At 43.4% G+C, this 13794-nt stretch overlaps 1 protein-coding gene across 1 annotated transcript in view; it reads right to left on the reverse strand.

The window, feature by feature from the left end:
* Positions 1–13794, reverse strand: part of TRIO (trio Rho guanine nucleotide exchange factor) — a gene marked incomplete at its 5' end in the record, with an annotated part of 376660 nt that overhangs the window by 234846 nt on the left and 128020 nt on the right. Inside the window, one exon of the mRNA XM_079704002.1 lies at positions 9403–9477. Coding sequence (XP_079560128.1) covers positions 9403–9477 — 75 coding nt within the window. The remainder of the gene's footprint in view (positions 1–9402; positions 9478–13794) is intronic.

Raw genomic sequence — 13794 nt, forward strand, 5'->3', positions numbered from 1 at the left:
GGGAAGGGGAAGGGTAAGCTGGGACAAAGTGAGAGAGTGTCATGGACATATATAAACTACCAAATGTAAAATAGATAGCTAGTGGGAAGCAGCCGCATAGCACAGGGAGATCAGCTAAGTGCTTTGTGACCACCTAGAGGGGTGGGATAGGGAGGGTGGGAGGGAGATGCAAGAGGGAGGAGATATGGGGATATATGCATATGTATAGCTGATTCACTTTGTTATAAAGCAGAAACTAACATACCATTATAAAGCAAGTATTCTCAAAGATTAAAAAAATATATTATACATCAACATATTACAGAAAGGTGAGTTTTAAAAAATATAGTATGATATTTGTATTAAAACATTCACCTCACTTTTGGTAAAAAGAACAGCATCTCACATTTTTCTGGACCACCATTCTGAATATTTTAAATGCAACATAATGTGTGGCTCATTAGGGAGACTAAATGCCCATGACCCCTGCTCGACTGTCCTCCCTCTGGGGTCATCGTATCTCATAACGCGAGCAAGGTGGGCTCCAGCATGGCTGTGAAAAGTAGAATCTAAAATCCGCCCACCTCAGACAGTCATGGGGGAGTCAACAGGTGTGCACGTGGCCATTCTGTTCACTCCAGGAGTGACGACAAGCTGCAGGTGTGTGCCGAAGTGCTGGCTGCCTCTGGAACTGCTCCACTGTCAATGAGAGATGGCCCCAAGCTGATGGTGCTGATGAGGAGCCCCCAGGGAACTGCCCACAAGCGCATCCACGAAACAGGCCCTCATTCATGTCCTAATAAAAGCTTACCTAAACCTGAACTTGAATTTTAAGACAGACGGGCAAAAAATAATTTTGTCTTTTTCCCATTCCCACAAGAGTTTCAGAAAACTCTCTACAATAATTTTAGAACTTCATCAAAAATCACTTATGAGGGACTTCCCTGGTGGCACAGTGGTTAAGAATCGCCTGCCAGTGCAGGGGACACGGGTTCAACCCCTGGTCTGGGAAGATCCCACATGCCGTGGAGCAACTAAGCCTGTGCGCCACAACTACTGAGCCTGCGCTCTAGAGCCCACGAGCCACAACTACTGAAGCCTGTGAGCCACAACTGCTGAAGCCTGCAAGCCACAACTACTGAGCCTGCACTCTAGAGCCTGCGAGCCACAACTACTGAAGCTCGCGTGCCTAGAGCCCACGTTCCGCAACAAGAGAAGCCACCGCAATGAGAAGCCCACACACCACAATGAAGAGTAGCCCCCGCTTGCCGCAACTAGAGAAAGCCCGTGCGCAGCAACGAAGACCCAAAGCAACCAAATAAATAAATAAATAAAATATTTTAAGAAAAAATCACTTGTGAAGTAAAGATGGCCTAGTCTCCATTAAATAATTTAATAATTTCTTTTCACTTGCAAACCTCCCTGCATGGGGGTGCATCTTCCAATCTGTGGTGTGTCACAGTCAATGACAGGCAGGTGCCAATCATCCATATGAGGACCCTTCCCAGTGAGGTTTAAAAAAAAAATCTTAGAACCATTAGTATTAGTTCAGAAGAATATAGTCTCTGATCCTTAAGGAGCTTAAAAATCAACTCCACAGATGTCTGTTTATATTATATTCCCCAAGATTTAACTTGGTTGCCAATGTCAGAGAAGGTACACAAATGAAAACACTGACCCAGTTATGAGGCAGAAAAGCCACAAGTTCAGAGTTTCGGTTCCTCAACTAATAAAAACAATGATACTGCAGCTCGTAAAAGCTTCATCTACTAGACACACACTCCTATGTGTCTGATGTCAACCCCCAGCCTCACAGTGAGGCGGGAGAGGACAGATGTCAGTTCCACTTTATAGACGGGAAACTCAGCGCCTCAGTTCCTATGATGAAAAGAAAAGGGCAGGAAATCCATTTCCTGCACCTACCAACGTCACAGGATATCTGCGTATGAGAGCTTTACAGCGTCTGGACCTCTACGTGTCTGGAACCAAAAACCAACAGCCCGTTAAGGATTACCTCCCTATCCAAATGCTGGGTTAGTCGAAAAACAAGGCAAAAAACGTGAAGTTTTTGTTCAGAATGATACTCTTCTCAATTCTTATAAAAACAGCATCCTCTCTGCCATTCCTCCTCACCCCACTACATTTTACTTCTATGAGGCACCTATCACCTTCTAGTAAACGATACACGTCACACATTCTTTCTGTTTGTCTCCCCACTAGAACGGAAGCCCCCAGAGGCAGGCATCTCTGTTCACTCACTGACATCTTATACCCTCTCAGGCTGGCACACAGGAGGTATTCAATAAATAGTTACTGAATGAACGGATTCTTCTTTTATATTCCAAACAAAGTTAATTAAAAATACCTACTATCAGGTATCAGGAAGTTAAAAATGGAAATGCCTGATGAACACTCCTATAGAAAGCAGATGCTAAATGAACTGAGGTTTATTTCAATATCAGAAAGAGGCTGGAAAAGGTCTACGTAATAGCTATATATGTCTGTGTGACACTTCTTTTCCTAATAAACCCAGTGATACTCATTTCCCTCTTATGAAAGGTAACTTCAGGGGACTTGGTCTCTTGAGCAGTGTGGCCCAGAATGACCACAGAAGCAGCCAGTTTCAGAGTCACCCCTTTTTCTTTAAATGAATTGATAAAAACTCACCTGTTACCCAGGTAGAAGAAACTTCTTTTTTCTTTTTTTTTAATTGAAGTATAGTGATTTACAATATTGAGAATAAACTTGTTTTGTAAGAAAGGCATTCTTACTTTGCGAAGTATAATGTAAATTTCAATGAACCGTATTGTTCTCTGCATGGTCCCCATCTGAATTTCCGGTTTCGAATACCATTGAAAATGGTTCTTCACTCCCCCTGAGGAACAGCAACTCACTAACCATGAAAAGCAAACTTTTCCAAAGCAAAGCTCTGAGAAAGTGCAGTTTGTGAAAGAGAAATTATGGCTACTATCTATTAAGTCTGCTACGGACCACCAAAACTCTGGTAAGAGGGTGCCCACTGGGTCCCTGCTCGAGGCCAACAGAAGGCCAGCCCTGACCGTCAGACGCTCACCACCAGTACCTTGTCGCTGCCTAATCCTGGGAATCAGAAACTCGCTTACACACCGCCTCCAGTGAAGGCTCTAAGGGGACTCCGTACTCTGGGTGGAAGGAAGGTCTCTAGAGGCACCTGGCCCTCCAGTCAGTCACTACAGCCTCGGACTGTGCCAGATGCTAACTAGAACACACAAAATGAATGGGAGGTTCCTCCCCCTTCCCTTCTCAAGAAACGTGGAATTTCCTGCAAAACTGAAACAAGAGCTAGGGTCAGTGGTCTCAACACTAACAGCAAACCTCTGGGCAATAAGACCCTATATTCCTGTCAATTCCCCCATTTACAAAGGTCAGTGTTCACCTTGCCCCAAAAAAGCTAGTCTCAATGAGTTACCCAAATGCTCGTCAACAGACAGCTGACTGAATAAGCTATGGTGCATACGCAGCACAGTTATATACGACTGTAAAAGGGAAGGCGAATCTCCGTTTGTCCTGCTACACACTGCTCTCTCTAGAATACTGTTTAAGAGGAAAGCAGAAAGGCAGAGAAAATGGTGCAAAGTACATCACTGTCTGGTCTGGGGGTGGCGGCGGGGAGGTGAGGATCAGTGGAGGGACAGAGACAGAGAGTGCTTGGGTTTTAAAGGTATAAGAAACAAACCAAGACTAAAGAAGACGAAAGCAAAAAAGTTGACCTACGCGGGGGGAAGGTACAGGTGGATGGGGCAAGGAGAGAAACTAGATTTCTTGGAGCACACCTTATCTTTTAACTTGTTTTTAGCTTTTAAACCTCAAATGATGTACACGTTACTTAGTACTGAAGCAAGATTAAGTGGTTGTTTTTTTAAGCCTGAAAAATAAATGTAAAGTAAAATAAGACAAATGATCCTGAGTTTCAGGTTGGGAAGAACTTGATCTACGTGGAGAGGAACTATTTTTTGTGACTTTAAAATACAGTAATAGGGCTGTACGTTCTTAGTGGTATGTACCCTTAGGACAACAAAACAACAGAAGTATTAAGTTACATTCGGTAGTCATACTGTGGTGATAACATCAGTATTACAATGCAAATAATTAGGTTGATGAGGGTAGGCACTAAGATTTTTAGCATAAGGAAAAGAAAAGGAGATGCAAATATAAAATCAAAGAAAAATAAAATATCTGTAATTCTGTATTTGAATTGGAAACTTTAGTATGAAGCCATGATATCTTTTCTCACTTAGAAAACATATATATACAGATTTCCTAAATGTGTCCGCTGAAGAGGCTCAGAAACAGTGACCCACCCAGAACAGCAAGCTTCCCCAGTACCCTGCACCATTCCCCATGCCAAAGAACCAGGGCGCTTTAGAGAAATGGCTGACTGCAGATATGGAGCAGGAAACAGACAAGATGGGCCTGAAATATCTTGTAACATCAGCAGAGAGAGAAGCTGTAACGCTGTGGTACTTGGATTCAGGAGCGCATCTGAAGAGGCTCCCACCGGCCAAAGGATGGGAACATTTTAACTTCGCAAGAGAAAAAGAAATGTACAGTGGGGGAATTCCCTGGCGGTCCAGTGGTTAGGACTCGGCACTTTCACTGCCTGGGTTCAATCCCTGGTCGGGGAACTAAGATCCCACAAGCCCTGCGGTGTGGCCGAAAAAAAAAACCAAACAGAAATGTACAATTGAAACACATCAAATATATTTAAAATCATGAGCTCAAAATGACACTTAAAAAAAAACTCAATGGTTTTTTTTATTAGTCTGATATGACTAATGATCATTCTTCATTAGTCTGAAAACTAATAAAGGACAAGCATCAATCATTGTTCCTCCTTTCCTGTATGAACTGTGTTCTCAGGGAGACCAAGAAGCTGATTGGGACGTTTCTCTTTATGGAATACCCAAGTTGACAAATGAAGAAAAAAGGATATAATTAGATTATCACTATTTTGTAACCCTAAGAAAATATTACATCAAAGCAGTAATTATCGTAACGTCATAAAAGAGAGACAACCAGACTCTCCAAATAAAACTCCCAGTAGAACTACCCAACACTACCCATTAAAATTTTCTGCCTACTTCCCTGCAAAACCAAGCATCAAGATCCAGCTCCTAGTTCCCAGGAAACACGGGGCAAGAGGAACATGTGACATGACCCCCCCAGGGACGCAACCAGCAAAATGTAGGGAAATCTACAGGAAAACACCGTTTCCTCATCTAATAAACATACAGGAGTGACACAGAAAGAACGAGGAGAAGGAGGAAGCTGAAGATTAAAAGATGCATCAGACACATCAACCAAGTGCCGTATACATCCTGTAAAAACAAATTACGAGACAAACGGAAACATGAATACTGATTAACGTTTTATATATCAACGTTATTATTCATTTTTATGTCTATTAATGGTATATTGAGGTTTTTTTAAAGCTTTTCAAGGAATATAGATGAAACACGATTATTGAGGTGACCCATGGATTCACGGCAGGCAGTCTTCTATACTATCCTCTCTCCTTTTGGACGTTGAAATGTTCCATGATAAAAAGTTAAGGGAAAAAAGGCGTTCTTAATTCTGGTGGCTGCCTGTGAGTTGTTTCAAGGCCCAGACCAAACCCTAGTGGCACAGGAGCCACATGAAGTGGTTGACATTATATACATACACATACATATATATATATATAACGTACACACACGCACAACGTTAAATATGCAAGACACTATGTATACCATAAACATACCTACTTTTATAGATGTAACATCAAACATAAACCACAGGACACTTCTTTCACGGCCCCTCCTCTGATGTCATGCATGAAGTTAGATACGTCACTCACCTCAGTCAAAAGGACTACTTTTTAGGGTACCCGGAGATGAGACAGGATCAGAAATACTGAAGCTCAAAGAGTCCACACTGGTTTCTTAGAGATCTTGAGCTAACAGGCATCTCACAGAATCGCCGATCCCCTGGCCTGCTTTTTCAAAGCCCTGGCTATTCCACTTAGACTTAATTTACTAAAAGCCACTCACATGGAGAGCTTTTACAAAGTTACCATAATAAAGACCCCTGATATTTATTAAAATGGGGTCAGGGCAAAAAAAGGTAGATTGGCAATTGCCAGAGCTGAGGGGTGGAGGAATCAGGGACTCGGTATGGGGCTCTTTGGGGGCTGATCAAAGTGTTCTGGGATCAGGACAGTCAGTGGTGATGCTTCCACAACCTTGCGAACACACTAAAATCTACTAGGTTGTACACTTTTAAAAGGTAGATTTAAAAAATAAATAAATTTTAAAAATAAATAAAAAATAAAAGGTGGATTAATGGTATGTGAATTATATCTCAAGAAAAAAGAAAAAACAGGATCAGAGGTTAAAATGCTTCAAAAGTTTACTCCTTCATTGAAATAAAAAAAAAATTTACCACATAGGTAATCAATTTGTTTTTAATTTAATGTTTTTTTCCTTTTCCCTTCCTAAACAAGATAACAGCAAGCCTAAGGCAATCAGCAAGGACCTCATGCTACTTTAACTGGCCAATTCTGGCCACAGATTAGGAAATACTATGAAACTGTGGTGGCCCCTACTAACTGCATTTTGCTAACACAGCTGGTAGAAGTCCTACCATCTCTAAAGATGGTTCTGGACTGATTTGCTGCAATGCAAAACTTCCCTCCCCACTAAAGGCATCCAACTTTAATTAACCCTGCAGAATTTAAGGTTTTAGCAAAGATTCATGATAAACTCTGAAAGATTGATTTTACTGGATTAGTTGAAAGAGAAATAGTTTAGTGTTGACAGTAACTTACATAGAAACACCATCTATTAATATATTCTGTATTAAATGCTTAAGAACAGAGTGAATATGTACATGTACACACTGCTATATTTAAAATAAATAACCAACAAGGACCTACTATATAGCACAGGGAATGCTGTTCAATATTCTGTAATAACCTAAACGGGAAAAGAATTTGAAAAATAGATACATGTATATGTATAACTGAATCACTTTCCTGTACACCTGAAACTAACACAACATTGTTAATCAACTATGCTCCACTACTTTTTTTTTTTTTTTTTTTTTGCGGTACGTGGGCCTCTCACTGTTGTGGAGCACAGGCTCCGGATGCGCAGGCTCAGCGGCCATGGCTCACGGGCCCAGCCACTCCGCGGCATGTGGGATCTTCCCAGACCGGGGCACGAACCCGCGTCCCCTGCATCGGCAGGCGGACTCTCAACCACTGCGCCACCAGGGAAGCCCTCCACTATTGTTTTTAAAAAAAGAGTGAGTACATATAACAATCATCACTCAGTCTTCTACTGTTCTTCACCTACCCATCACCACAAGCATAATAAGAGAAGAAAGTGCAGTGACGAGGTTTAGGAACAAAACAAGGGACCGAAGCAGCAGGTGCCCTCATCACAGAGCCAAACTTTAAAACAGAACACTGATGAACGTGCGAGATCAGCTTTCTTTAAGCCTTTCTTACGAAAGAAAGCCTGTAATATTTTAAAGTAGAGTCTTTCACTTTAAAATCCACCTGTAAACTAGTCAGGAGGCTCACGAAACTGGCATGAGTCCGTATTTTGCAGTTCGTCAGTAAATGATTAGAAAGGAGCAAATGCTAATTTGAAAACAGTGCATTAGGAGCCAGGAGGGCCTTTTTTCCCCCTTTCATTTCTTTACCATGTTTTTCCCACAATCTAAAGCACCTTCTCCTTTTCATGAACTTAGTCTTCTATTAACCTCTCAAAGTCACTTTGAATTAGATTTACTTCAGCAAAATCATCAAACAGTGGTCAACAGGAACCAAGAAACACTACTGGACACAAAGCAAGATGAGACTAGCGAAAAGGCCACAGGAAGCTGCAGCCTAAATATATACCCGTCCCACATGCGTAAAGGACACACAGAACGCATAAAAGCAGCTAGCAGTGTCACAAATTTAAATAAAATGTGTTCAAGAGGAGACATGAGATCAGCACAGCATGCCTGTTTGTGAAAGATAAAAATTTATCAAGGGAAACACATCCAGGAAGACTGTCTAAAAGCACGTGACAGTCTACAGATTTACTTCCTGCTATAACACAGCAGAAAACTCCTGCAGACCTTTGTTCTGTAACAAGTGAACTGGTGCTAAAATGGTATGATACCCAATGGCTGTTCTGTTCATGTAGGAAGGAACCCCCGAGGAGACAGCCAGAAAAGCCCCAAAGCTGACCCTCTGTGTGCAGAGGAGAGGGCAGGTGAGTGCCCCAGAGCCTGGGAGACTGGTCCAGTCTGTCCCCATGCTGCAGAAGGGCCAGGAGTTAAGTAGAGGACCAGCTGGCTGGCAGAGACCATCAGGGCTTTCCAGGTCCATGACATGGGTTCTAGGAATTCCAGGACCAGAGCGCCAGAAAGAGAGGCAAGGAATTCACGACACATCTACATATGGTCTCATTCCCACCACTTCTGCTGAGATGGTGGGTGTATACCCTGAGAAAACCGTAATTCAAAAAGACACATGTACCCCAGTGTTCACTGCAGCACTACTGACAATAGCCAGGACAGGGAAGCAACCTAAATGTCCCTCGACAGAGGAATGGATAAAGAAGATGTGGTACATATCTATAATGGAATATTACTCAGCCATAAAAAGAAATGAAATGGGGTCATTTGTAGAGATATGGATGGACCCAGAGTCTGTCATACAGAGTGAAGTAAGTCAGCAAGAGAAAAACAAATATTGTAATATTAACGCATATATGTGGAATCTAGAAAAGTGGTACAGTTGAACCTATTTCCAGGGCAGGAACAGAAATGCAGACATAGAGAACGGACGTGTGGACATGGGGGACAGAGGAGGGTGGGATGAACTGGGAGATTAGGTTTGACATATATGCACTACCGTATGTAAAACAAGTAGCTAGTGGGAACCTGCGGCACAGCACAGGGAGCTCAGCTCGGTGCTCTGTGATGACCTAGACGGTGGGATGCAGGTGTGGAGGAGGTATATGTATACGTATAGCTGATTCACTTCACTGTACGGCAGAAACTAACACAACATTGTAAAGCAATTATACTCCAATTAAAAAAAAATCAGTTTTTTTACTTAACTGACTGGGGCAAAACAGCCAAATGTTTGTTGAATGACAGACACGAACATATTTTAATCACCGAGGCTATCTGACCTATGATGTGCCTGCCAGCTAGAAGAAAACTCTTTGGGCACTAATTTCTCAGGACAACACCACAAGAATAGAGCAGTTAAAAATCCATCGAAATGCCAATGCTTTTACGTTGTGACAGGTGGGCGAGTTTATAGTTTAGTATTTCAGACTCTGACATTGTATCAAAGCACTCAGAAGGAACAATAGAGCAGATTAGAAAGTTAAACTTTACCTGAAAGGTATGCAACTTTTTCCTTTAAAATTGGCAAAACATCCATAGCTTTCATTTCATCGTTTTTTCGAAACCCTGAAATACATAAGGAGAAAATAAAATTACCAGGTTGCTTGAGTGTCATTTAATTTCCTAACCCCATCTCAATGTCAACACAGCTGCTTTCTTCACACCCATTAAATCAACTTGAGAAATATCATCATTTGAAAACATCTGAATTCTATGAAGGAAAGTCTCTGATCACAGGATTACCTTCTATTTCAATGTGGAAAAATGATTTGAAGACCCAGACCCAGAGGCTCCCATACCAAGCAGGCTCTCCATCATTTCTGGTTTTAGAGAAAGGTTTGGTCCCAAAATGACGGGATATGAAATCAGTCCAGATTGTTTCAAAAATCTTCATTTTAATTCCACAGATTTAACATAAACACTGGCAAATAAAGCAGCAACATGGTTGTTTAAAAACTGCGATTCATGCCGCACTCAAACCTCTAGGGGGAGCTCAGAGCCTCATCCTATCTCCGAATCCAGTTAAACATAAACAGCGTCACGGAGGAGAGCAGGATTATAAACAGCTGGGGACTGGCCACAGCTCCCACTTGGCGCTGTCCTTCCAGGCTTTCTGGGTCAGGCGCCCCTGGAGGAATGTCACTGGCGAATGTGGTAAGACGGCCTGGTGTCACCCGCTTCACTGGGTGGCCCAGGTCCCTCTCCTCACATCAAACCAACTCTCCCCACGCCCCGACCATCTAGAAGGCCCAGTGGAAACAGTGTGGCAAGGAAGCACGCAGCGGGCACTGTAGGCCAGGCCAGCACCCATCTCCGCAAAGGGAACTCTGGCAGCCCCAACACGACCGGCCCAGCTCTCCAGGGCGAATGCTCACATGGGATTTTGGGGTCAGAAATGTTCATACCGGTAATAACGCCTCGGCATTTTTCTCTTGGAGGTCTCTAGCAGGGGAAATCCAGGTTCAGGATGTTGGCCATACTCATCAAAACCAGTAACTATCATTCACGGCAGAGCAATCTCTAGAAAGAATTAAAGAGAGCTGCCCATCCCTATTTTCCTGTTTGTTTTTGCCAAAGTAGTACAAGGAAAGGATCCAAAAATGTGAGTCTGGTAATAAATAACCAATGCAAGGCATAGACCTGGAATTAGCAGCAAAAAAAGTGCTCTAGGTACGTGATTGGAGCTTCCACTTCTCCTGAGCCTGAGCAGTTCCTGTGGACCAGCCCCGCCACAGATTAAACCTACAAAAACCGACTGTCTCAAGGCACAGGAGAGTGACCAAAAGCAGGGAGAGACACCAGGAAAAAGGAAGTGACTTTATAAGGGCTTTCAGCCTGAGGGCAGGGCCCAGCCTAAGCCACCTGGAGCTGCTAAAACAAGTCGGGACACAGCTAAGGGCAACGTCAGCAGCTGTAATCACGAGAAGAAATGGTGCAAAAGAGAAGGGGAGCCCCCAGTTCTGTACATAAACTTGGCACAAACCTCTGGCTGTCCCCCGAGCTTGCATGTTCAGGGCAAGCTCCAAGTAGCCCCAGCTCCAAGCTAAGGCTAAGGACCTCACCCGAGGCTGGAGTGGCTGCCCACTGCAGGGTCCAGCCTGCTGAATCAAGTACCCAAACAGCAACAAAACCAGCACATTTTGGAGGAATCCAACAGAATCTAGTCTCTGCAATGTATCATTCACAGAAACAAAGAATGAGTAGATTAATAACAATCCTGTCCTAGATTAATAACAATCCTGTCCACAGAATACCTACACATGTACAAAGAACCCAGTTTAACAGGATCTAACCATGACACTGACGATCACCAGAGACTTCTGTGCAAAGACCACAGCCAACACATCCTGACGAGGACCCTGAGGTCCAAGGGCTTAGCGGCACTACCCAGCTGGTTGTGAAATGGCTCAACACAGAACGCAGGCCTCCAGATCACCAGGCCATTTTGCTTTCCAATATACCATGCCTTATGCTGGCAACCCACCAAGCTTTTAGAACAGTGGCTATTTATAAAAGGCAAAACAAGAGCCAAGGGCTCTGCAATTTCATCCTTAAGGTTCCTTCAAAACTCTTGAATGGATGCAGTGTCGTCTCAGCAAATCATTGCCTGTCACTGGGTAATTCACTGCATGTGTCTACAAAGATTGATGACATCCCAGTTCCAACCGAGGCGGACATGGATGGCCGCGGGGCAAATGCAAAGAGGAATCAGGCACCACGGTGGCCTTGGCAGAGACAAGCTCATAAACACCTAGAGAGCAAGGCACAGGATGGAAAGTTCTGTAAGCAGCACGAACGGACCCAGGCAATGAGGAGCCAGATCAAGTAACCAGAATACTAGGAAGGAGGAAGCCGTAGCTGTGGACCCCCATCTACCGGGATGTGAAAAGGGGATCCCCTTCCACCGCTACCAGACAAGAAAACGCACGCTTCCTACCGTCCCCCCATAGCCCGTGTGCACACGTGCCCCGGCCGGGACACAGCAGAGCCCGCAGAGAGCTGCCACTACCACCGCGGTCCTGGATTCCCACACTACAGAAGCAGGGGCTGCCTCTCACACAACCCGCGACAAGGAGAATGTCCCCATTCCAGTTCGGGGACCTCAAGAGAGGCCTGTGTGACTTACGGAATTCCAAAGCATTCTTGACAATTCCCACCGACTCTGAACTACATCTGTTTATTAATAACCTTGATGCAGTGAATGATGCCAGTTAGAGCTGCCATGTTCCAGGTCACCCCACAGGAAGAATATCATACTGATATGAAAACAAAGTGAAGAAAAAAACAAAACTGACAATGACGATCTCCCCTAAATTAAGTAAGACTCAACAGGTTTTCCAGAAGAAGAAAGACACATGAATCAATGGCTAAACTGGTGTGAAAATGTGTTTAACTTCTATTATGATATATGTACATGTCTGAACATAGACTAGAATATAAATTCTAAATAGTTTTACCGTAATATTTTTGTTGAATACGGCACAGAAAAAAAGAGATGCTGGTTTTATTAAAATTGACAATGAAAACGTCTAAAACATGAAAGAAAATAGAGAGACAAACAAAGAAAGAAAGAAACATAAAACTAACCACACAAAGAAACTGAGTTTGTGGCTATTATTAGACGCTCACCTAAGTACTGTTTAACCTCATTTCCATTTTTAAAAGACACACCCAACAGGCAAAGGACTGAGGAAGCCTGCACACATACTGAAGCTAGATTAACTATATCACGTAACTTTCAATAAAAAGCAAGAAGAACTCAGCCATGAAATGTCCTCAGATCAAATGGCAGATTCTGCTCCATGCCCTGAAGAGCTATTTATGAAAACAGAGTGCATGACTACAAAAAATTACAAATAAATGGCTTCTGTGCTATTCCAGTGATTCTAGATTACATGACAGATAGGACAACAACTACTGTGCTGCTTCCTCATACATTAAAGGATCTAGCTGTGGGTCCCACACTTTGGAACAAAAGGATACACTCAGCAACTACCCTCAAAACACACACCTGTCCTCCCACACTCATGGAGAGGGGAAGGACTGGCAGATGCCATCTCGGAGTGACACTCGTGAGACCCCAGACCTCATCAGTGCCACAGCCAGGAAGTCATCAGTACTTTACTTCTAAGTGCCACCAAACTTAATAGGTGGCACAGAGAGAATTTCAGTAAAACTAGGAGAGAAGGGGCAAAAAAAAGAAGAGCAATGTGAAAGGCAATAACTATATAACAGAGGTAAATGGCCAAAGTCAGAGGACATGTATTTGTACCCATTTCGTCAATTATATACTTTTTTATTTTTTTTGCGGTACGCGGGCCTCTCACTGTTGTGGCCTCTCCCGTTGCGGAGCACAGGCTCCGGACGCGCAGGCTCAGCGGCCATGGCTCACGGGCCCAGGCGCTCCGCGGCATGGGGGATCTTCCCGGACCGGGGCACGAACCCGTGCCCCGTGCATCAGCAGGCGGACTCTCAACCACTGCGCCACCAGGGAAGCCCCAATTATATACTTTTTAAAATACACAGGCCTATACTGAAGTGTGCAGAGGGACTGGATACTTGTTACGATTTAAAGTACATTTTGCTGAGACAAAGAAGCCACTGTGAATTTTAATGAAATGCTAGCTTCAGGGGACAGTGAACAGAGCATGGGATGCAGTCAGCTGAGGCTCATCCAGCTCCTTCGTAGGTGCAAAGGGTTGTGTCCCAGGGGAGTCCTAAAAGGAAGTCAACAACTGCTCTTTTAAACCAAATCTGAAAAAAATGTTCACATAACATTTGCCATTACTCTAGATCTTGATGTTAATATTTGTTGAACGCTACTGAGGGAAAAGGGTTTGGGTTAACAATCTGATTTTATCATTGTTAACACAAGCATGCAGT

This window comes from Hyperoodon ampullatus (assembly GCF_949752795.1).
Source record: "Hyperoodon ampullatus genome assembly, chromosome: 4".
In the NCBI taxonomy this organism is placed as follows: Eukaryota; Metazoa; Chordata; class Mammalia; order Artiodactyla; family Ziphiidae; genus Hyperoodon; species Hyperoodon ampullatus.